The sequence below is a fragment of the Pistacia vera genome, unplaced genomic scaffold (assembly GCF_008641045.1).
Source record: "Pistacia vera cultivar Batoury unplaced genomic scaffold, PisVer_v2 Contig7, whole genome shotgun sequence".
NCBI lineage: Eukaryota > Viridiplantae > Streptophyta > Magnoliopsida > Sapindales > Anacardiaceae > Pistacia > Pistacia vera.
Genome location: NW_022196556.1, coordinates 61,083 through 85,876, shown reverse-complemented (window position 1 = coordinate 85,876; position 24,794 = coordinate 61,083). Strand labels below are relative to the sequence as shown.

The following is a 24,794-nucleotide window of genomic DNA, read 5'->3' as shown; positions in this document are numbered from 1 at the left end:
TTATCCATAATTGTATCTAAAAGTTTAAGGTTTTAAAGCCAAATTATTTTGTTATCCTTTTTGTTCAGCAATCTTATAGGGTAAACATTGTAATTGTCATTTAATTGTAAATAATGGTGAAAATATTAAACAAATCTACGCAATAAAATTTAAATTTCCCTAGGTATAAAAAGATATAGATTCTAATATCTTCAAAGATAATTAATTGACCAATATTCTAAGATACCTCAAAGATAATATTTAGGATGTGTTTGGTTTGGAGTGATCACTTGTTACTCTATTAATATCATTTTATATTATTGTCATTACTATGTTTGGTTGTTAAGCAATAAAAGATTATATAAGAGTAATCAGAATACCACCTCTTTCTTAAGTATTTTAAGATTATTTGATAATCTTAATTTTGTTACAGTTTTAGCCCTAATTAATAATATAATTATTATATTATATTATTAATAATATTAATAACTAAAGAATAATACTACACTTACAAAGAAATTTTACAAAGATCTTCATACAAAGTGATGTGGAAAAAAATGAATGGAATAGTGAATTCAATAAGTTTGACTTTTTTTTTCATTCTTCCATTCATTTTTTGTCACCTCACTTTGTATGGAAATCTTTGTAAGTATAGTATTATTGATAACTAAAATATCGTCCATCTCTACCCAAGATCCGAACATCAAAATTCCATTTTTGCCTAAATTGCAGAGAAAACGGGCTTCTAGATGTGGGATTTCATTAGTGATCCTTCTGGGACATTGACTTGTCACATGAGTCTGAATTTCATATCTCCGTATGTGAAAGTAGTATAAATATCTTCATATATCAGACGTTCGCTAATAAGTACCTCATCCTCAAAATTAAAACATTCCCATGGCATATAAGCTACTGATACGTTTTTCTCCAAAGCGAATTTGCCGCCAATTGTAGCAACACCATTCGCTAAAGCTTGTCCCTTTTTAATGATTTACCCCATCCAAGAATAATAATAATAATAAAGTGGCAATTCAGTAAGAGGCTTTTCCCAGAATTTTTTTAACCAAACATATTAATTATCTGTTCCTACCAATTTATTCCAATCTAACCAAACATATTTAATATAACATTGTGGATCCGTTTGGTTTGGGGTAATATTAGATAACTAGGGTAATATTTTTTAAATTGAGTAAATGATGATGTTTGGTTGTTAAGTAAAATAAGATTACCGTAAACAAATTTTACAAATAGTACTTTTGGAGGATAAATAAGGGGGAATTAGAATACCTAGGGGGAGGGTGTTATTAAAACCTTCCCCCCCGTTAAAACCTTTTGTTTCCAGATCTGTGGCCGTGAAACACCGACCATTTCACGGCCACGTCTTTAGCCGTGAAACGGCTAGATCTGGCTTCACGACCAGATCTAGCTGTTTCCAGCCATGGATAGATCCATGGTCGAAAATGGCCTCACCAGTGCACGATCGACCAAATTTGGTCGGTCGTGCACCACTACGATTAGTTCCAGCGGTGGCTGGCGGCCAACAGTGGCTTGGGGTGGGTAAGGGTGATTTTATTACAAAATAAAGTTTTTTTCAATTGTAGTGGGGTTAAAATAAATGATTCAAAAAATAATACTATATTAATATTTAAAATGGAGGGCAATTTAGTAATCTATATAACATACCTGTCAATTTATCCTCCCAACTAAACATATCAATATAATATACCTACCAATTTATCAAACACATTTCCTAAATATTGTCAGTAATCTTTAAGGTGATCTATCTTTCCATTAATATAACATCCTCTATAATAAAACATTATACGATCCAAGTTCCTCGTACCAGTAATCTTCAAAGTAGTCTATCTTCCCATTAATATAACATTTCTAGTAATACAATATTCCCTAAACCAAAAGACCCCTTATATTAATTTATGTAACCTCCCTACTCATTGGGCCAAACCCAATTTTATATTTTCAGTCTAGTTCCAATAATATATACAATGATTTTTTTTTTTATTTTTTTTGTAAAACAATGGGCATGTTTGACATGTGATGTAGCATAGCATTAGAGACATTGTATAACGCTAAATAATGCAATAAAGTGTTTGGTGACAACAATGTTTTAAAAACCGACCCGGGACAAAACCTGGCAAGGTGACCGAGTCCCGAGTTGACCGGTTCAATCGGTGACGTCAGCAAAATTACTGTTCACAGAATGCAAATTTCCAGAATTTGGCTCTAAATCATAAACTCCAGAATAAAAAGTCCTTAGCAAAACATCAACAAACATCATTACATCAATAATACAACAAATTACAAATCAAAATAATAAAATGAAGGAAGAAAAATCGCATAATAGTTGTTTCAACTTTCAAGTCAACACTTCAACATTCTAACAAAAAATGATCTTCACCCAATGGTTTTCAATCAATCATTCCATCCTCAATTAAAATTCACAATTCACACACCACCTGACAGATGATCGTCATTATTATTAACATCGACGACATCATCTACAAAAAATTCTAGAAAAAAAGTAAAACCATAAGTTAAATCTTCCCATTTAAACTAATTGAATATAAACTAGCTACTATCAAATTGAAATTGCTTAAAAAATTGTAAACAACCTTCTGAAGCATCTGTTGAGCCATAATAAGAAGGGTGATCCTCAAGATATATGATATGTAAGAACAACTTAATCAAACACATGGAGATAATAAGGCTTTTGCAGATTAGTAATGATAAAGAGGAAACTATAAAGCTTCAATAATTTTATATAAAACCAAGTAGGTAGGCACAAACTAACCATAAATGTTTCACCTATAACCAAAAGGTAACTTGAAATCACAATTTCTCTTCTAATCAAGCACTAAATGACCCTAATCCTTACTTGCTTAGCTTAACCCAAAAAAATTAATTTTTTTGTTCTACAATTTCTTGGCAAACAAACAGAGACCAAGCCATCACATTAAAAAATGCAAATACAAATCAATGTGAAAAAATGGTTACCTGGTTCTGGTGAAGATGAGCTACCGTTGACTGCCGGAGAGGTGGAGCTCAATTGTGACGGATGAACAGAGCAGACGACGAGAACGAAGAAGAGATCGCGACTGGTGACAATTCCTGAGCAAGAAGAAGACGAGAATGACAGTGTAGCTCCCAGATCGACGATGATAGATGAACAGAGTAGACCGGTGGTGAAGAAGAGTGAAGAGAGGACAGAGAAGAGATCGCGAAATGGGAGGAGATTCGTTGTACCCCAGCTGACGACGAACTATGCAGTTGACGATGAAGGTTGAAGTGACAAGATTCGACGGTGAAGGAGAGACTCCAGTGGATGATGAAATCTTTCAGACCAAAAGTGAGGGAAGTGGCGTGAAAATGGGGGGGAAATCGTTGATAACTTGATATTTGCTTTGGGATGGGGGGTTTAATGTTTAATTTTTATATAATATGGTTTTAATTAATATTTTTACTTTTAAAATTTTTAAATTTAGCATTTTAGCTGACTCAGTTTCTATAAAAATAATGGTTGAACCGACGGATGCTACATTACATCGGTTCAACCGCGAGTGAAACTAGACAGACTAATTATGTTGGGTTTAAGGCTCACCCGGCCTAGCTGGCTGGCTAAGTCCGGATTCAACCGATCGACCGATTCGAGTCTTAAAACATTGGATGACAACACTGCATAGCATTTAATAATGTCTTAAAGTAATGCAATAAATTTCACATTAAATAATGTCAAGTAAAAGTGTAAAACCATTGCATTAATTAATGCAATTTACTCAACATTAATTTTAAACAAATAAACAATGCCAATTAATTTTAATATTTATTAATTTAAATATGCCGTGATTAATCAACGACATTAACCGGCGTTGACCATATGCGTCCACTGTTTTGACTTCCCATGACCGATGTTGACCACTAGCCAATTTAAGTTTTGATTTTTTTTTTTAATTTACTAGTTGAATAATAATTGAAATAATAAATGAATTTTTATTAGAAAAAAAAATAATATTCTAACAAAAATAATAAAATGCAATGTTTTACCAAATATTATGTTTTACCAAATATTATATAGAATAAAGATAGGTTGACAAACACTTCTTAAAAACTTCTCTCACTAACGCTGACGTGATAACTCGTAATTAGTCAACTCGCATTTGGTCAGGCAGAATCCATTGCGAACTAACCAATTACAGGTTGATACATTACGTTTGTGAGAGAAAAAGTTAGTGAAAAGAGTTTATGAGTGTAGTATTACTGTATTATATAACGTTTCGTATGGTATTATATAACACTATACAATTTGCTTAATGTTATACTATGTTACATGTCAATTATACCCTAACAATAAAATTATTGTCTTGAATAAAATTGATTTTTGTACTACTTTTGTTTATTAGCTTTTAAAGGGTATTATTAATGAGGTACAAAATTTCCAGAAAATTTCATTAAAAATTATAAAATTAATATTTTAATCTCCAAAAGCTTATTATCTTTTTTTTTTTTTTTTATTCTAGATTTCTTCAATTTCAACCAAATAAGGCAAATGAGGGTATAAATAGATATTTTTCGTCAAAATCATTAATAGATAGGGATGGCAATGGGGCGGTTCAGGGACGAGAAGACTCCTCCAATCCCCACCCCACTTAGGATTTTAGTACACATTCCCCAAATTATTCAAGCGGGGCGGGGATGGAGTCTTTTCCCAAATGGGGATTGCCTTCCTCAAACGGGCCAAACAGCCCAAAGCCCCAAACCCACTCCATTCCCAAACTATTAAATATAAATTATAAAACAATCACATTAAAAATAATAGCATGAAAATCAAATAAAAATTAATCATAACATATTACAACAATATTATAGAGTAAGAGGTTGTTTCATTCCTATAAAATATGAACTAAAAATATATATATTAACTAGGTGTAAAGGCCATGCGTCACGCGGGGTATGTTTGTTGCTTGTATTTCAAATATTTAAGTTTACCAATAAGATACAAAGACTTACTTTACATTTTGAATCGCATAGAAAATACTATTTATCTCAGAAAAGTCTAGTGAAACTTATGGAAAAACGCCAACGTTGCTATTGCATTTGTGAAAGCAAAATAGAGTACGTTATACAGAATTAATTAGTCAGTTGAATATTCGACAATCAATAAATCGTTAATTTGAAATACAATTTTGAAATATTTGATTTATTAGATTTTGGAGTGAATTTTATTTAATATATTTTAATTATAAAGAAAATGTGTACACTGTTTTATCTTTTTCTCAAGTTCTATTAAATGGTGTAAATGGAGGTTCTTTGCTCTTCTCCTCACGATTTTTCAGTTCCTCTTCATTTGTAGCACCCAAATACTCCCGTGTATTTAGATTAGAAATCCCTCCACATTCACAGATTTCAATAATACAACATATCAATCTCTTCATATTCAAATAAATATCTCTAACCCTTCACATTAATTCACATAAACAATGCTACATATAACACATACAACATATCAATCCCTTTACATTCACATAAATATATCTCTCTCTATATATAAATATTTAATTTAATATGAATGTTAAGCATTTGTATTTATGTAAATCTGAAGGGATTAAACACATCCACCAAACATTTTTTTTTTTTTTTTTGGTTGGATAAGGTAAGAATTAAATAGATGAGACAAAATCAATGTACAAAGATACAAGGGGCATACCCCAAGCGAAGACACAAAATCTCAATTAGAACATGGAAACATCTACAAAAGTCACAAACAACACAAAAAGAGCACACGGGCTCCTCACAAAAAACTAATCAGGCAAGTGCCATATCGAACAAAGTTGGGTCGAGATCTCATACTTGGGCGTTAAACCCAAAACCTTGGCCTGAACTAGATTGCATATAGCCAACACAATATCTCTGCGAGAGTTGTAATGCTGATGGAACACATGATTATTCCGTTTATACTATAGTAGAAAGGACTAACTGCGAAAGAAGGTGTCCGAAGTCCCCTTTGCGCTTGAGATGCAAGCTAGCCCCTAGGAACAAAAAGAACCAAGAGAAAGACGGCCAAGCAATGAGCGGCCTAGCAGTAACCTCTTGCCAAACATAAGAAGAGAAGTAACAACTAAAGAACAAATGCTCATGAGTCTCTTCAGTAGACCTGCACAAAAGGCACATAAAAGATGCAATGACACTGTGAGAGCTAAGATGATCCATGGTGTGAAGCCGACCAAGAGAAGCGAGCCATAAAATAAAGGAGTGGCGTGGAACATGCCCTGGAAACCGCAAAAGATGATGAATCGAGTTCACAGCTCGTCTGTCTCGTAACACATTCTAAGCCGAGTTAATGGAAAATCTGCCAGAAGAATGACCTTTCTAGACAAAATGGTCAGGAAGACCCACTAAAGGTTGCACCGTAACAGAATCTCAAATATGTGAAGATCTGCATTACTTGAAGGAAAAACCCATGAGCCATCTCAAACGATATTCGAAACCCAAGCACCCCAAGGCAAACCAATAGAAGTCAAAGTCCTAAAAAGAAACAAATCATATAGACGCACCTACGGTAGCCAATGATCCTGCCATAAAGAGGTATCTCTGCCATCACCTATACAAGTCACAATAAGACCATGACACCAATCTCTGTTGAGAAAGATCTTCCTCTAGGACCATGCAGCCCCAGAGATAACCTAAACCTATCATAATGATCAACCACGGAGGAGAACCAAATGAACCCAAAAGGACCAAATAGAGGAGCGATCACTAAGAAGTCTTTAGACATGCTTAAGAATATCTGCCTTATTCCAATCCTGAATCATTTTAATGCCCAGACCACCATCCCTCAAAGGATAGCAAACAGATGACCATGCAACCTTGGCACCTGAAGAGGACAAAGAAGTATCCTTCCAATGAAAAGATGCCAAAATACTCTCAATCTGCCTAATAGTAGCTATCAGAAGAAGAAACATAGAAGACCAATAAACTTCAATGGAAAAGAGTACCGACTTGATTAATTGAAGCTGACTTGCAGCGGTCAAAGATGTCAAAGTGCATAACCTAATCCAAAACAAAATTTGCTCCAACAAAGGCCTATAATCAGAATGCCAAAGCTGGGTAAAGATCAAAGAAACTGCCAAATATCTGACCGGTAACACCCCCAATTGGAATCCTAAAAGAGATTGCAACCCAACTCTCTTATCATCTGTAACTCTAGAAAGAAAAAAACTAGCACTTCTTTGAATTAGTGACCAAACCAGAAATCCTAGCAAAAGAATCCAAGGACAATTTAATCAAACTAACAGAGGAAACATCTACATGACAAAACACCATCAAATCATCCATAAAACGCAATTGAGTAACAACTGTCTGACTACATCTCCAATGATAATGGAACCCAGGGCTCTAAGGGTCTTGAAGAATACCAACCAACCCCTCGATAGCCAAAACAAAAAAGAAAAGAAGAAAGAAGATCACCTTGCTGAACACCTCGAGAGGACTGCAAAAAACCATGGAGCTCTCCATTCAGGGTAATAGAGAAAACCGGTGTAGAAATACATGTCATAATTCACCTCACCATACACTTAAGAATCCCAATAGTGTGTAACCCCAATAAAATGAAATCTTAGCTCACAATGTCAAAAGCTTTCTGAATATCAACTTTAAGAGCACATCAAGGTGAAGTAGCCCCAAGATGATAATTCTACAAAAGCTCATAAGTCAACAAAATGTTATCAAAAATTTGCCGCGTTAGAACAAAAGCAAATTGAGAACTTCTAATGACATCCGGAAGAACTACTTTAAACTGATTCACAATCACCTTAGTAATGAACTTGTACAATATATTACAACAAGATATTCGTCTAAAGTCAATCATACGACTCGGGTTCTACACCTTAGGAACTAAGGCAATCTTGGTAGCATTAACACATCTAGGCATCTCATTAGTAGCAAAGAAATTCCCCACTACGTCTCTGAAATCAAAACCAATAAAATCCCAAGCCCTCTTAAAAAACAGAGAAGTATACCCATTCGGATTCGGAGCTTTATCATCCAGGATGTAAAATAAAGCAATCCAAATCTCATCATCTGTGACAGGAACAGTCATAGGGGATATCATATCAGAAGAGACACAACCAGAAAAGTACTTGGAAGCCTCCTCAACCTGAGGCTGCGAAGGGGTAAAAAGTAGACCTTGAAAAATCCTCATCGCCAACTGCCCTAAATCCCGATAGCTAGTAATATAAGTACCATCCTCATCAGTCAAACTGTGGGTACAATTCCAAACCTGCCTATGAATCAGCGACTTATGAAAGAACTTAGTATTTTGATCCCCTAAATTCAACCACTGAATACGAGATGCTGCTTAAAGGAAGCCTTCTCATCTCTGCAAAGACAGAAATACCGATTGGCAAGGTCCCTTTCCTAATAGATACACTTAATAGAAAAAGGGTTCTTGTCTAGATTAGCTTGGGTTGTCGCCCACTAAGCCTAAGCCTTAATCACCTTGCTAGAAATATGGCTATAATCTCATAAATGTAAAGATTTGAGCTCCCGTTTCAACAACCCCAATTTCTGTGTAAGCCGGAACATAGGATCGCCTGCCATAGGCCCATCCCATGCTACCTGAACAATATCAATAAAATTTGTGCGATCAGCCCAAAATTTGAGAAATTTAAAAGGGGTGGGTACCTTTCCTTGGATAGAACCAAAACGAACAACCATAGCACTTTGATACTGTGGTCGGTCGATCAGGAAAGATATGCAAAGACCCAATCAAGCTTTCGTAAAATAATCTCATCACCATGCTAACCATTATGCCATGTATACTGAAGCCCAGTATAAGGAACCCCAATCAACTCAACATCATGAACACAATGACCGAAATCATCCATGTAGCCATACCACTCAGAATCACCACCCACTTTATCTAAAGCCCCCATAATAGCACTAAAATCACACAATACAAGCCATGGCAAAGCCGTCGAATCAAACTCCGCAGCTTGAACCCTAAGGAAATCCCACAGATCATGGCGATTACTAGGGTCGTTAGAACCATACACAAAAGTGACTCCAAAAGAGAAACCCTCAAAAATGTGAGTAACCCTACAAGTAACCTCCTGAAAAGATACATGAAGGCTATTTACAGAACAAAGAGAAGAATCCCAACATACCAGAACTCGGAAAGCAATAGAATATTTCGCATTTAACAAAAATTGGCAAGAAGGACAAACTGTCAAAACCATAGACTACAAACGAGACTGCTCAACCTTAGTCTCCAACAAACCAATCAAACCCAAAGAAGAATTGGATATCCAATTCCTCACTACATGCTGTTTCGAGAAGTTGTTAAGGCCCCTAACATATATTTTATAATATATATATATATATATTTAATATATATATATATGTGTGTGTGTTGTGTGTGTGTGTGTGTGTGTGTGTGTGTGTTGTGTGTGTGTGAATTTTTAATAGAGTTCTATTAAATTTGATAAAGGTTTGCTAAATCCCAAACCGTTCAATGCCATGACATAAGGTAGTAATATAAAACCAACAGTTACATTTGAAGGATACAAGATAGAATCCAAATCAATGAGCAACAATAACTATGAAATTGTGAATGAAGGGAGATTTTATTTTTCTCTCCAATATCCTAGTATAACAACCCACTTAAGCCATTATGTAGAATTCTAATTATTAACAAATAATATTAACTATGAATTTTCTAACTCTTTGAAGTTTCTTGTAACTTTTTTCGATTTCTCTAATTCTTCCAATCATTTAAAATTAGAAAATCAAAGAAGATAGTCTTGCATCTTTATACCAATTCTTCTTCTTCTTCTTCTTCTTTTTCCTCATTCAAAACAAAGTTAAAAACATAAATCTCTTCAGGTTTGATATAACACATAAATCTCTTTGAGATTTCATAAAATCAAAAATTATTTTATTATTAATAAACCATTAATGAGTTATTAAAACATACTCTATTATGAGTTTATAAATGTTTATTCAATTACTCTCATACAATTTATTTTAACAACACAAACTTCGACGGTCGAGAAAACTTTATCATTTTAAAAACTTCATTGATTTTTTTTTTTTTTTTTTTTAATCAAATCTACTGCTATGCCCATGTTTTCGTATCTAGAGTTGTTGCCTTTTGAAATCGACAATGGTGGGCTAGTAATTAAATGTAGTGTGGGCCGTTGACAAAAACAACATCAATCTATCTACTCCCTGCATTCACCTCACCATAAATCAGTCCAGAGTCCAGCCATTTTACTTCATCCATCGCAAACATCGAACACCCTTGTCTAGCCAAAATGTCACCTGGCAAACAAGCTGCCACGTCCAACACCAGAAAAAAACTCTTTTTAGCCCTCTTTGCTTCACTCTTAATAGTCACAGCCATAGTTACCACTGTTGCCGCCGTATCCAGGAACAAATCCACCAACATCATCACCGACCAAATAGCTACTCATCCTGTCGTCAAGTCCTCCTGTAGCCTTACATTCTACCCGCAACTATGCTTCTCAGCTCTCTCTACAGTTCCAGACGCCGCATCAAAGATCACCTCTCCAAAAGATGTGATAGCTATGTCACTTAACATAACTATAATTGCAGTCCAGAAGAATTACTTCAGTATCAAGAAGCTCACTATCACTCGTAAGAGCAGCCTCACAAAGCGTGAAAAGGCTGCTCTGCATGATTGTCTTGAATTGGTGGATGAAACTCTTGACGAGCTCCACAAAATTGAAGATGAACTCCAGGAGTACCCGGCCGTAAACAAGTCTATATCCCAACAAGCTGATGAACTCAAAATCTTGTTGAGTGGCGCTATGACCAACCAAGAAACTTGCCTTGATGGCTTCTCTCATGATAAGGCTGATAAAAAGGTTAATTATTTACCGGCTTTATTAATTCCAAGCATCTTCGTAATACTAACTACACTCTTTTTAATGTTTAAAGGTTCGTAAGGCATTGATGAAGGGTCAAATGCAAGTGTTCAAAATGTGCAGCAACGCACTGGCGATGATCAAGAACTTGACTGACACTGATATGGCGAATGAGGTTGAGACTTCAGGGAGGCATCTTGAGGAGGTAGAAAATGAAAAGGGGTGGCCTGAATGGTTATCAGCTGGAGACAGGAGGCTGCTGCAGGCCACAACAGTGACTCCTGACGTTACTGTGGCCGCTGATGGTACCGGAAATTACCGGACGGTGTCGGAAGCGGTGGCGGCTGCACCAGAGGGGAGTACCAAGAGATACATTATAAAGATTAATGCTGGGATTTACAGAGAAAGTGTGGATGTACCCAAGAAGAAAACTAACTTGATGTTTGTAGGAGATGGGAGGACTACCACCATTATTACTGCTAGCAAGAATGTGGTTGATGGTAGCACCACGTTCAACTCAGCGACTGTCGGTGAGTGAGTTAATCACTAGTTCATCGTGATATTATTTAATTTCTTTATTGTTCATTTCATGTTAAGCATAGTTTCTCTAGAATTGCAATTAAATGATCTAATCTCACTGAGGTTTAAATAATTTAGGAAGTATCTGTTTGGGAATGTGATCATGTTCTACCTAACTTTTAAATGCAGGAAATATATATTTATTTGGGCTTAATAACTTTCTGATGAAGTAGTCAGTTTTCAATAGGGACGACAGGATAAGTTAATCAATATGGATCTATATGATTAATTTGTCGTGTCTTGGGAAATATGGGTTTTTAAATTTTAGTGTTAATTAATCAACGATATCCATTATGGTGTACTGTAGAAAGCCTGAGGTTTGAGCTCATTCTTATGAATCATTTAAGATATTTGTCGGTGAGTGTTGACTATAATTTTGGGTTCTGTAGCAATTAAATTTGATCTTGTGGACTAGCTGTTGACGCATGTGCGCTTTCTAATTTCTATGCTAGCTGTCTGATAGAAACGCTTCGTAGAAATGAAGCCAAAGGACCCCATTTGTATAATTTATATCTATCTGAGTCACCCTAGAAACTCGAGCTGTATATGTAGGCCACATTCAGTGGATAGACATTGGATCTTCTTATATTGCTTTGGGAGGCATCTGAATGAGTTTCAGTGCATTAAAGTTCAAGTGTCAAAGACTAGATGAGGATAAGACAGCAGCTTTTAATTTGTTTTTACTTTTTGATCTGGGCCGAAGTACTTGGATTCAGAGATTATTACATAAATTTTTAAAGGGAAAACGTGATACTCTTGGTGAAAATTAAACCCTCTAAACACACAGGGTTTAGTTTACTATAAAAATAACCTCTTATCTTAATATAAACTGAATATGTGTAATTCTATTCAAAATTCTTATGACAAACTTTCAAGTAAGTTCGTTTATGGTCCCAAATACCTGGGTTAAGAGATTATTTCATATATTTTAAAATGACTTCATTCTATTTCACACCATAAACATTAAAAAATCACAATGCTGGACAGGACAACTATGTACAAAATGCATATCGACTCTTAGGCAATTTTGCATCTGGGTTGCTAATAATAAGAATGTTATATGTTGCAGCTGTAGTTGGAACTGGGTTCTTGGCGAGGGACATAACCTTTCAAAACCATGCTGGACCATCAAAGCACCAAGCAGTGGCACTGCGTGTAGGCGCAGATTTTTCAGCATTTTACAGATGTGACATGTTAGCATACCAGGACACCCTCTATGTCCACTCACTTCGCCAATATTATGTGAGTTGCATTATATCAGGCACAGTGGACTTCATATTTGGAAATGCAGCAGCTGTGTTTCAAGACTGTGACATTCATGCTCGCCGCCCGAATGCCGGGCAAAAGAACATGGTCACAGCACAAGGGCGAGACGACCCTAATCAAAACACAGGCATAGTGATCCAAAAATGCAGAATTGGTGCAACTTCAGATTTACAACCTGTAATCAGCAGCTTTCCAACATATTTGGGCAGACCATGGAAGGAGTTCTCAAGAACCGTTATAATGCAAACTGATATTAGTAATGTGATAAATCCAGCTGGGTGGTTTGAGTGGGATGGCAATTTTGCACTTGATACATTGTTCTATGCAGAGTATGCAAACACTGGTGCTGGTGCTGACACATCAAATAGAGTGACATGGAAAGGATACAGGGTGATTACAAGTGCAAGTGAGGTCCAAATGTTTACAGCTGGGAATTTTATTTCAGGGGACAGTTGGTTAAGCGCCACTGGTTTCCCTTTCTCCCTTGGTCTTTGAGGTCGTATCATAGCTTAGCTGTGGCCTTTCTCCTATGTGTTAAATAATGATTTGGGCTTAACATGAAAATTGATATTTGTTAAATTGTCTTCCAGACATTTTGAACATTTTTGTTGTGTAAGGTCCCCTCAAGTTTGATATATCTCTTCAGGGATTATCGAGAAAATTTAATGCATTGCTCTCTAAAGATATTCCATCTGATGAGCAAAATCTGCCATAGATGAAACAGTCCAGGGTGTATATCCAGCAATAAGTAAAAATGAGAATATGGTTTGAAAAAAAACTTGCCTCTGAAAGTTGGTGGATCTTCTCAGCACTAGAATTGCTATTAACATGAATATCATTATTCCGTGGCCTCTGAAAGTTGGAAGGATTATTATTCACTTCACACAGGATATATTTTACAAATGGAACACGGGCAGTATTTATAGGAAACCAAACTGCCAAGAAATCCCATCTGCTTGACACCTCAAGCACACTAGTCCCAGTACTGCTTCACTTTGCCATTTCTGATCAACTTAAAAATTCACTCACTAGTGGATGAAGAGTGTTGGAATATTCACTCTCTTCAAATGTTACAAAATTTGGAAGGATTATTATAACTACAGAATTTGTAGCATTGACATCATACATAACATGAATGATTGATGAATTTGTTGATAGAAATTCCTATGTGGCTCAAACTTATGCCTCTTGTATCTATTTATTGTAATAGTGAAGCAATTTTGTCAAATTGGTAACAGTAAGTTAAGCTACGACTAGTTATCTGAGACAAATGCTTACTGATGGGGTAGTCACAATCACTCATGAAATCATGCCAAAACTTGCCATACACCTAACTAAACGCCTTCCAAGGAATTTAATGTAAAAGACGTCAAGGGGATGGGATTGAAGCCAACAGAATATAATCACCAATGATAGTTACTCTACTCAATAATTCAAATAGATATAGGCAAAAAGCCTGGGCCCAAAAACTGGTCCCTGGACCGGGCCCTAGGGAGGGTGACTGGTCCCAGGCCCGGGCTCAATTAATTTTAAAAACCCCCTAATGCAGTTACCAAAACCCCTCTGACGAATTACCAAAACCTCTATAATATATATATGAAATGCATAATAAATTTAGGGATTAAAAATAATTTTATAATTATAGGGTAAATTGAAAGTTTTAGCCCCATAGGACCGGTCCTTGGACTGGCCCTAAACAGGTCAGGACTGGTCCTAGCTAATTTTGGCCCGATCCCTCAAGGATAGAGCCCAAATTGGGACCAGTCCTAGTTGGGATCAGGCCTAGGACAGTCGGGCACAACTTTTGCTCACCTCTAAATTGAAACATCAGGATCTTTGGTTTTCTGAAGTAAAGTATACTTCACACTTAATACGAGAGATTGGAAGCACCGTAATATTATGTACTATGTAGTGCGTCCCAAAGATGAAAGTGTTTGGTACCTGTAATTGGGAAAAGGTTATGCTTAAAGCTATTAATAGATTTATAACAGATTTTTATTATAATGTTTAGTTACAGGAATATTCCTTATAAGATGGACCTATATGAGTGTAAGAGTGTTGTCGTTTCTCATGCAACTTGACTGGTTACAGTCACAGAGTGTATAAAAAACAAAATATAAACACGGGGCAAATTCATGTGTCGGATCTTTACTTATATGAGTGATAGCAAGGGTGTTCAATATTAGACATTTGGGAATAGGTTCGTTTATGTTTGGAAGGATAATCAATCAACTTCAACAAGATATCCAGCATTCAAAACGTAATGTAAAGCAAACCAAGGGATTTTTACATAGTTCGACTAAAATCATCCATAAGACCAAAATCCCAGCTCAATCAAATCAACTAGCATCAAGCGAAAATGTCAATACAAGATAGAAATCAAATACATCAAAAAGTAAACATCCATGTTTATAAATTTAACTTCACTCTCTTGATTGAACACACACTCAACCACGATCTGATTGGACCCAAACAACCTCTTGGATGACCCAAGCTCCACTCGAACTTGGACAACTGAAATCACTTTTCAGCTCACTGCTTGCAACTTCCTTCTAGCTTCACCAATGGAACCACGTTCCAACAAATACTCAACAACAAGATAAGATCATCAAAATATTGAGCAATAAACAATAAAAGGAACTTGACCAAATGAACAAATTCTATAAGAATTTTAGAAAACAAAACAATGGAATATTCAGGTTCAAAAACGCAAGGAAGAAGATGATGAAAATATGTAATTCTTGCTTAATTAACCAATCTCATCAGTACACGTAGCAAACAAACTCTACCAATCTTTGTTGGACCACTGACAATTTCTAACAATCTTTGTTGGACCACTTTAAGACAAACAGACACTAAAAATGTCACATGTATTGAGAGATCAGATCAAGAAAATGTATACACAATTGAGAAAAATGTGCAGACATATTTACAATATGTCAAGATCAAGGAAACGTGTATACATATTTGCAATATGTAAGGACATGTGTAGACTACGTACATGATTATGCTTAAACTACTTAATATGCTAACATTGAAATAAATGTAAACACATATCTGACAAATACTCTTCCAGTTCGGTACCTGTAATTGGGAAGGTTAAGCTTAAAGCTATTAATAGATTTTTAATAGATTTTTATTAAAATGCTTAGTTATAGGAATATTCCTTATAAGGTGGACCTATATGAGTGTAAGAGTGGAGTGTTTATAAAAAACGAAATATAAACACGCGGCAAATCTGTATACAACATTTTGTACTTATTAAAGTTTCAATTTCACTTCTCTACATATTTTCTCCGCGTATTTCTCTAATAATAAACAATAGTAATTTTCATTTCTATATCGGTTGCCTTCTGAAATCTACGATGAGCTACTACAATTAAATGTCCTGTAGGCCAACTGAAAACAACAATGACATCAATCTATCTTCTCACTACTCTCGGCTCTCTATAAATCACTCGTCCTGCCTTTCTACAATGCTCATTACAAGCCTTATCTAGTAAAAATGTCACCTTCCGGCACACAGGTTGCCACATCCAAGATCAGGAAAAAAATCTACTTTGCTCTCTTTGCTTCACTCTTAATAGTCACAGCCATAGTTACCATTGTTGCCGCCGTTATCTCCAGGAACAAATCTACCAACAACATCGATTACAAAATAGCTGCTCACCCCGTCGTCAGGTCCTCCTGCAGCCTCACATTTTACCCGCAACTATGCTTCTCAGCGCTCTCTAAAGTTCCAGACGCCGCATCAAAGATCACCTCTCCAAAAGATGTGATAGCAATGTCACTTAACGTCACTATAACTGCAGTCCAGAAAAATTACTTCAGTATCAAGAAGCTCACTAGCGCTCGTTCGGGCGGCCGCACAAAACGTGATAAGGCTGCTCTGCATGATTGTCTTGAAATGGTGGATGAAACTCTTGACGAGCTCCACAAAATTAAACAAGAACTCCAGGAGTATCCGGCCGTTAACAAGTCTATATCCCAACAAGCCGATGAACTCAAAATCCTGTTGAGTGCCTCAATGACCAACCAAGAAACTTGCCTTGATGGCTTCTCTCATGATAAGGCTGATAAAAAGGTTATTTTAACTAGTTTTACTTTTTAATTTTTCTAATATAACATCTTTGTAATACTAACAGAACTCTTTTTAATATGTTTGAAGGTTCGTAAAACATTGATTAAGGGTCAAATATATGTATTTAAGATGTGTAGCAATGCATTGGCCATGATCAAGAACTTGACTGACACTGATATGGCCAACGAGGTTCAGACCTCAAGAAGGCATCTTGGGGAGCTAGAAAATGAAAAGGGGTGGCCTGAATGGTTATCAGCTGGAGACAGGAGGCTGCTGCAGTCCACAACAGTGACTCCTGACGTTACGGTGGCTGCTGATGGGACCGGCAACTACCTGACGGTGTCGGAGGCTGTGGCTGCTGCACCAGCGAGCAGTAGCACTAGATACATTATAAAGATTAAAGAGGGGGTTTACAGAGAAGTTGTGGATGTACCGAAGAGCAAAACTAATTTGATGTTTGTAGGAGATGGGAGGGCCAACACTATTATTACTGCTAGTAATAATGTGGTTGATGGGCGCACCACATTCAACTCAGCCACTGTCGGTGAGTAAATTCATTATTAAATACTTGATGATATTATTTCAACTTTTACCCATGTTTGCTACACTTTTCAAACTCATATTTGTTTTAATATTAACCATTCAATTTAAAATTCAATCTTATTCTATCCAACTCATAACATTTAATAATTATTTTTCTCAATAAAAGTTTATAAATTAACAAAAACACTCATACCCACCTAACTAATTACCGACAACCGACCATCACTGTTGGACAGTGGCCGAAAGTTGCTGTAATGGCGCACAACCAAATGAATCTGCCTATCATGTGTCAATCTGGCCGTTTCTAACCAGATCTACCATGGATCTGATCAGAAATAGTCTGATCTATGACCAAAGATCTGGCTATTGACAACGGCCAAATCTTTGCCATTGCGATGACAGTCGATCACCACCCGACAGTGGTGATCGACTATCGACAATCAATTAGGTAAGTAGAGGTGTTTTTGTTAATTTATAAACTTTGATTGTTGAAGATGTTTATCTAAATTAACAAATGTAAGAGGTTAAAAAATACTCTAAATATTTTTCAAAAATATACCAACAACATTCTCATAATCGTATTCTATACTATTCGGAATAGAATACTATTTTAAAAAAGTTAAACAAATGGATTACCTTTTTTTAAATTGATTTCCTGTTTAAGTATAGTTTGGTATGTAATGGAGAACGTGATCTTGATATTCCTCACGTTTAAATATGTAAAAGGTCAGTTTTTAATAGGACTAAGAAGAAGATACATTAATTGATACGATTAATTTGTCATGTCTTGGGAAGTATGGATTCTTCAATCAATAATGCTATGTTTATTCATGAATTTACTAACTATCTTACTAATATTTATAAATATAAAATATAGTAAGAGTATCATAAGTATAATATAGATACCATATATAATTTTAATAAAGATGAATAAAATAATTAGTAAGTTGGTGATTATAGCATAAGATGACTCTTCTTCAATTATAGTGCACTTCTCTCTCCCAAACCCAAATTAAAGGGCCCAAGACACGTGTTGCTGAGTATTGCTATACTTTTGGGGCCTTTTAGCAATTAAATTTTATCCCTGTGGACCTTGTTTCAAACGCTTTCAGTTTTCACACGCAACCTGTTTGATAGAAACACATGGCAAAAATGAAAACATAGGTCCCCATTTGTGTAATTTATTTATGAGTGAACCTAGAAGAGCCAGCTGTAAATGTGGGCACCGACTATTCTTCTATTGTTTTGGGAGGCATTTGGATGAGGTCACTGCATTAAAGTTAAATTCTCAAGATACAATCTGGGTTCAGAGATTATTTCAATGTTTTTTTATCTTATCACTACAACACTCCTGCACATGGACTTAAAATGTTTTTGTATTTACCAAGCTTTGGAAATGGCTTCAGTCTATTTCTACTCTATAAACTTTAAGAAATCACAATGCATATTGAAACTTTTAGCAAGTTTGATTTGGGTTCCTAATAACAAGACTCTCATATGTTGCAGCTGTAGTTGGGACCGGGTTCTTGGCGAGGGACATAACCATTCAGAATGCTGCCGGACCATCAAAGCATCAAGCAGTGGCATTGCGTGTAGGCGCAGATTTTTCGGCATTTTACAGGTGTGGCTTTATAGCCTACCAGGACACCCTCTATGTGCACTCACTTCGCCAATTTTTTGTGAATTGCTATATAGCAGGCTCAGTGGACTTCATATTTGGAAATTCAGCAGTTGTTATTCAAAACACTGACATTCATGCTCGCCGCCCCGGTGATAAACAAAAGAACATGGTCACAGCACAAGGGCGCGATGACCCTAATCAAAACACAGGCATAGTGATTCAAAAATGCAGAATTGGTGCAACTTCAGATTTACTACCTGTAATTGACGAATTTCCAACATATTTGGGCAGACCATGGAAGCAGTATTCGAGAACAGTAGTAATGCAGACTGAAATCAGTGATGTGATAAATCCAGCTGGGTGGTTTGAGTGGGATGGCGATTTTGCGCTTGATACATTGTTCTATGCAGAGTATGCAAACACAGGCCCTGGTGCTGATACATCAAATAGAGTGACGTGGAAAGGGTACAGGGTGATTACTGATGCAAGTGAGGTCGAAATGTTTACAGCTGAGAATTTTATTTCTGGGGGAAGTTGGTTAAGTTCTACTGGTTTCCCTTACACTCTTGGTCTCTGAAGTCATATTATAGCTTAATTAGCAGCCTATCTCTCGTTTGTAATAAATAATGGTTTGGCCTTCGGAGGATAATTGAACTTGGTTTACTTGTCTATAAATTTGAATATTTTTATTGGGTAAAATCCCCTCAAGTTTCACTTTTTCCTTTAAGGATTTTTTCGTTGGTTTAAAATATGAAACAAGTTTTCTGGAGATGAAATTTGTTAGATATGGTTCATACTTTGCATGGATTTGTTATTGATTTATTAATATTTGGGCCTGAGTCGGATTAGATTCGAATAAGTCCAAATGGGGTAGGGTTTTTTCTATTATATAATGTAATATTAGTCAGAAACCTAGGGTTACAAGAAAATAGAGAGAGTGAGTTACCGTCATTATTGATTTGTAATTGCTATAGAGTTCTGAAACTCAATAAAATCTCTATTTGAATGCTGGATGTAGTTTCTTAATTGGAACTATTCGATTTCAATCAGAGAAGAACATTCAAGAAACAGGGGAGAACATTTACGAAGAGTAAAGCTTATTATTTAGCTTCACTAACTGCATTGTGAGCAGTACAAAGTCTTTTATTACATTTTGTTAACTATAGTTAATTAGTTAACTGTAGTTCAATTAACTAACTCGCAAACACTAACTACTACTCCTCCTCTTGCATTACACTAACAACAGTACATCATATAACCATATAACAATCTACAAAATTGAATAATCCAAAACCCCCCCCCCCCCCCCCCCCCCAAAAAAAATGTTGGTGGGTGATGAATGTCAATCACTCCCAACTTGGATAGTAAATGGCGATGCACAGGACCAGAAAGAGCTTTAGTAAACAGATTCGTTGGCCGGTCATGAGTAGGAACATGAGAAGGAACAATCAACCCTTCCTTGATCTTGGTACGCACAATGTGGCAGTTAATATCAATATGTTTCGTACGCTCATGAAACATTTGATTGGAAGCAATATGAATTGTTGACTGATTATCAATAAGACACGAAGCCCAATCCGAATCACAAAAGACCTGTAACTGAAGTGAACCATAGGCAGGAGAGTTTCTAACATACCTCACAACCTTTAAAGCAACTTGAAGGTGAGATTCCTTAGGCTGGTGCATAAATTGACTAAGAAGATTCACAGAAAAACTAAGGTCAGGTATGGTCAAACATAAGTAAAGCAACTTTCCAATGAGTTTTTGATATTTGGATGGATTTGACAAGATAGAATCTGGTTGACCAGGAAAATGCTCATCATATTCTACAGTAGTAAATTTCAGATTTGGATCAAGGGGAACCAAAGAAGGTTTGGCAGTAGCCAACCCTAACTCAACAATTAACTCCAAAGCATATTTCCTTTGGCAAAGACTAATTCCCTTAGAAGATCTTGCAACCTCAAATCCTAAAAAGTATCTAAGTGCTCCCAAATCCTTCAACTTAAAATGGGAATGCAGTAGATCTTTAGTAGCTTGAATAAGGGAGGAATCACTACCGGTAAGAACTAAGTCATCAACATAAATGAGTAAAATGACAATATGACCATTAACCTTTTGAAAGAAGAAGGAATGATCTGATGGTGATTGCTGGAATCCTCCTTACATTAGGGCAGTAGTAAGCTTGGTATTCCAAGCTCTAGAGGCTTGCTTCAAGCCATACAAAGACTTGTGTAGCTTATAAACCAAAGTGGTATCATGTTGTTTAGGAAACCTTGAGGTAAATGCATGTATATTTCCTCTTGTAAATCTCCTTGAAGAAATACATTATCAACACCCATGTGATAAAGCGGCCAATTTTTCATAGAAGTAATGACCAAAACAAGCCTAACAGTAACTATTTTTACCATAGGAGAAAAAGTCTCCCCATAGTCAATCCCAACTTGTTGTGTAAATCCCTTGGCAACTAACCTTGCCTTGTACTTTTCTACGGTGTCATCTGCCTTATATTTCAATTTATATACCCATTTACAACTGATTGGTACTTTGCCAGAAGGCAAGGGAACAAAAGACCAAGTCTCAGTTCTTTCCAAGGCTTCAATTTCCTATTGCATTGCAGCAATCTAATGGGAATCTTTGGATGCTTTGGTGAAGGAGGTAGGCTCTGTAAGAACTAAAATACTAGATAGACATTTTTTATAAGTGGGGGACAAGTGTTTATAGGATATATAGTTGTGTATGGGGTAAGGAATGGTAGTAGTCAAATTGGACTGAGGCAAAGTTACGTTGGACAGACAAAATCTGCTGTCCAAATAGGTGGCCTAGTTTTTCTACTGGATCTTCTAGGTTGAACAAATGAATTAAGGACAGAATCAGTTTGTGAAGGTAAAGCATTAGTATGATTTGGGGGCAAAGAATCTGTTGGTTTTGTGTCTTGCAGGAGACTTGTATTTTCAGGACAAGAAGTTAAAACTGTATCAGAAATATCATAATCTTATGCCATAAGAGAATCTAAGAAAAAGGGCTTGTTAGAAGGATGCCATGTGAAAGGGAAAATTTGTTCATGAAAGACTAGATCTCTATTAATGCAGATGGATTTAGTATGCAAATCATATAAGATGTAACCGTTTTTTGTAGGAAAATAACCAAGGAAAACACAAGGTGTGGATCTCGGAGTGAACTTATCATAAAGAACTAAATTAGTAGCATATGCCAGGTAGCCAAAAACCCTTAAATGGTTTAATCTAGGTTTAATCCCATAGATTTTTTCATATGGTGAAAGACCATCTAAGACTCTTGTAGGTAACCTATTAATGATGTATACTGCAGCCTTGATAACATAACCCCATAAGTAATTTGGGATGCCAGACTGGAATTTAAAAGCTCTAGCTATGTTTAGTATGTGCATATGCTTTCTCTCTACCACTCTATACTGTTGTGGAGTATATACACATGTGCTTTGGTGAATGATACCTAAACTAGCAAGCAGCTTATGACATTGATGATTAAAGATCTCCAACCCATTGTCAGTCCTTATACATTTAGGTGTTTGGTTAAATTGATTTCTAATCATATGAATAAAGTCTTTCAATGTTTGGAATACATCTGACTTGAATTGCATCAGAAATAGTCAAGTAATCCTAGAGAAATCATCTACTATAGTAAGGAAAAATCTAGCATTTCCTTGTGTAGGTATCCTATAGGGCCCCCAAACATCTAATTGCAACAATTTGAAAACATGTGAGGAATTTGTCTCACTTAATGCAAAAGGCAACCTAGTCTGTCTAGCTAATGGACAAACATCACAATGGAAATCATGTTGTTCAGGTAAAGTATTATTTATCCTTTTAAGGACTGAAAATGGCACATGTCCTAATCTTTTGTGCCAAAGAACAGTATCCTTACATGTAATGCAATGGACTTTATTAAAGAAGCAATAGGTACATTCGATTGTTTACTAACATTTGTTTCAAGTCCTAAACTAGAAGGATGCTTATACACAACTTCCCCTTTTTCTAAAACAGAATTAAACAGTTTTATTTGTGAACTAGGAACAAAATGGTATAACCCTTGGCATTGCTTACCAATCCCCTTTAGTTTGCCACTCCATAGATCCTAAATAACACAGAAATCAGGATAGAATGTAACAAAACATCGACATGAAAAAGTCAATTTTGACACTGACAGTAGATTGTATTTAAAATCTGGCAAGAACTAAACCTTATCAAGACACAAGTTTTCCTGTAATCTCAGAGAACCTACATGTTTAATGGGAGTCTTTGTACCATTGGGAAGACCTACATAGTTTACTATGGATGGTTTGCTAGCAACAGTAGATTCAAAACTTTGGAAATTATGGTTCATATGATCCGTAGCCCCTGAATCTAGTATCCAATCCGTATTATTAGAACTAGAGTATAGAGAAATAGTGTTACCTGCTAAATTGGTAGATGGAGTTGAGATGTTCTCTTTGCCCAGCAATTGCAACAATTGTGCATATTGTTCCAGTGTCAACATATTTCCAAGATTAGTTCTAGACTTTGGATTCATGACTTGTGTCTGTGGAACTGATTCCTGCACAGATTGAGCTTCATTAGCCTTAGCCTTTTTTCCCTTGGTGAATTGGTAATTCACTGGATATCCATGTAGCTTATAGCAATTTTCCCTCTTATGTCCTAGAGCATGACAATAATCACACTCAATATAAGGTTTTTTCCCCTTATATCTTGTGTTCTGGTTTTGACTCTTCTGACTCCCCTGAGAATATAAAGTTGTAGTCACTTCTATGCTATGATTGAAATCAATAAGAACCTTTTGACTCTCATCTTGGCTAACTATAGAGTATGCTTGTTTCACTGAGGGTAGAGGAGCCATTAGAAAAATTTGACTTCTTACTTAAGCGTATGAATCATTAAGCCCAATCAAAAACTGCAGCAGCTTCTACTGATTCAAATGAGCTAAGTAAGCTTTGGCAGATTCATTGTCTGGTGTTAGGAGACTAACCAACGAACTCAATTCATCCCATAGGGTTTTGATTTTATTGTAATACACTGCAACTGAGTTGGTTCCTGCACCAAATTCACAATTTCTCTGTGCATCCCAAACACTCTCATGCCATTAGCCTTGTTATACTGTTTTTGCAGATCCTACCACACTTTATGTGCGCTGCTTGAATATATGATGCTATTGAATATATCCTTAAAGATTGTGTTAAAGATCCATGCTAACACCATGGAGTTACATCGCTCACATTGTGCATGTAATGATTGATTAAAACTTGATTTTTGACAAGAACCATCCACAAACCCTAGCTTGTTCTTCGCTCTTAAGGACACGGTCAGAGCTCTACTCCAGATTCCATAGTTCTCTATTCTAGTGAGTTGCTCGGAGATCAAAACAGAACTAGGAGTATCCGAATGATGGATGTAAAGAGACGAGCTTGAATCTGTTGCCATTTCGCTTGCTTTAAATCACTTCTTCAATCGATTTACAGAGAGCTGGCCAAATGTTGACCAATTGTTGAATTCCTCAATCGATTTACAGAGAACTGACCTAATTTTTGAACAATTGTCAAATCAAATCAAATGATCGATACTCAACTATACGATCTCTTATTTCAGCGCTAGCTAAATTATGGGCAAAAAACAACGATCTCGCAGCTTGATAGTTGCTCTGATACCATATTCGATTTTAATTAGGGAAGAACATTCAAGAAACAAGGGAGAACATTTACGAAGAGTAAAGCTTATTATTCAGCTTCACTAACTGTATTATGAACAATACAAAGTCTTTTATTACATTTTGTTAACTGTAGTTAATTAGTTAACTA

General features: G+C 36.0%; 2 protein-coding genes across 2 annotated transcripts; both read left to right on the top strand.

Annotated features, from left to right (window-relative positions):
- The first annotated feature begins 10,235 nt into the window (after nucleotides 1–10,235).
- On the top strand, nucleotides 10,236–13,479 carry LOC116114029 (pectinesterase-like). The gene is made up of 3 exons (XM_031400181.1): nucleotides 10,236–10,877; nucleotides 10,951–11,407; nucleotides 12,526–13,479. Exons 1-3 carry the CDS (start codon nucleotides 10,305–10,307, stop codon nucleotides 13,215–13,217), a joined length of 1,722 nt encoding a protein of 573 aa, XP_031256041.1. The 5' UTR covers nucleotides 10,236–10,304; the 3' UTR covers nucleotides 13,218–13,479.
- Nucleotides 13,480–16,044: 2,565 nt separating this feature from the next.
- Nucleotides 16,045–19,600, top strand: LOC116114031 (pectinesterase-like). Its single transcript, XM_031400183.1, has 3 exons — nucleotides 16,045–16,806; nucleotides 16,891–17,347; nucleotides 18,853–19,600. The coding sequence occupies exons 1-3, from the start codon at nucleotides 16,228–16,230 to the stop codon at nucleotides 19,542–19,544; spliced, it is 1,728 nt and encodes a 575-aa protein (XP_031256043.1). The 5' UTR covers nucleotides 16,045–16,227; the 3' UTR covers nucleotides 19,545–19,600.
- Nucleotides 19,601–24,794: the final 5,194 nt, after the last annotated feature.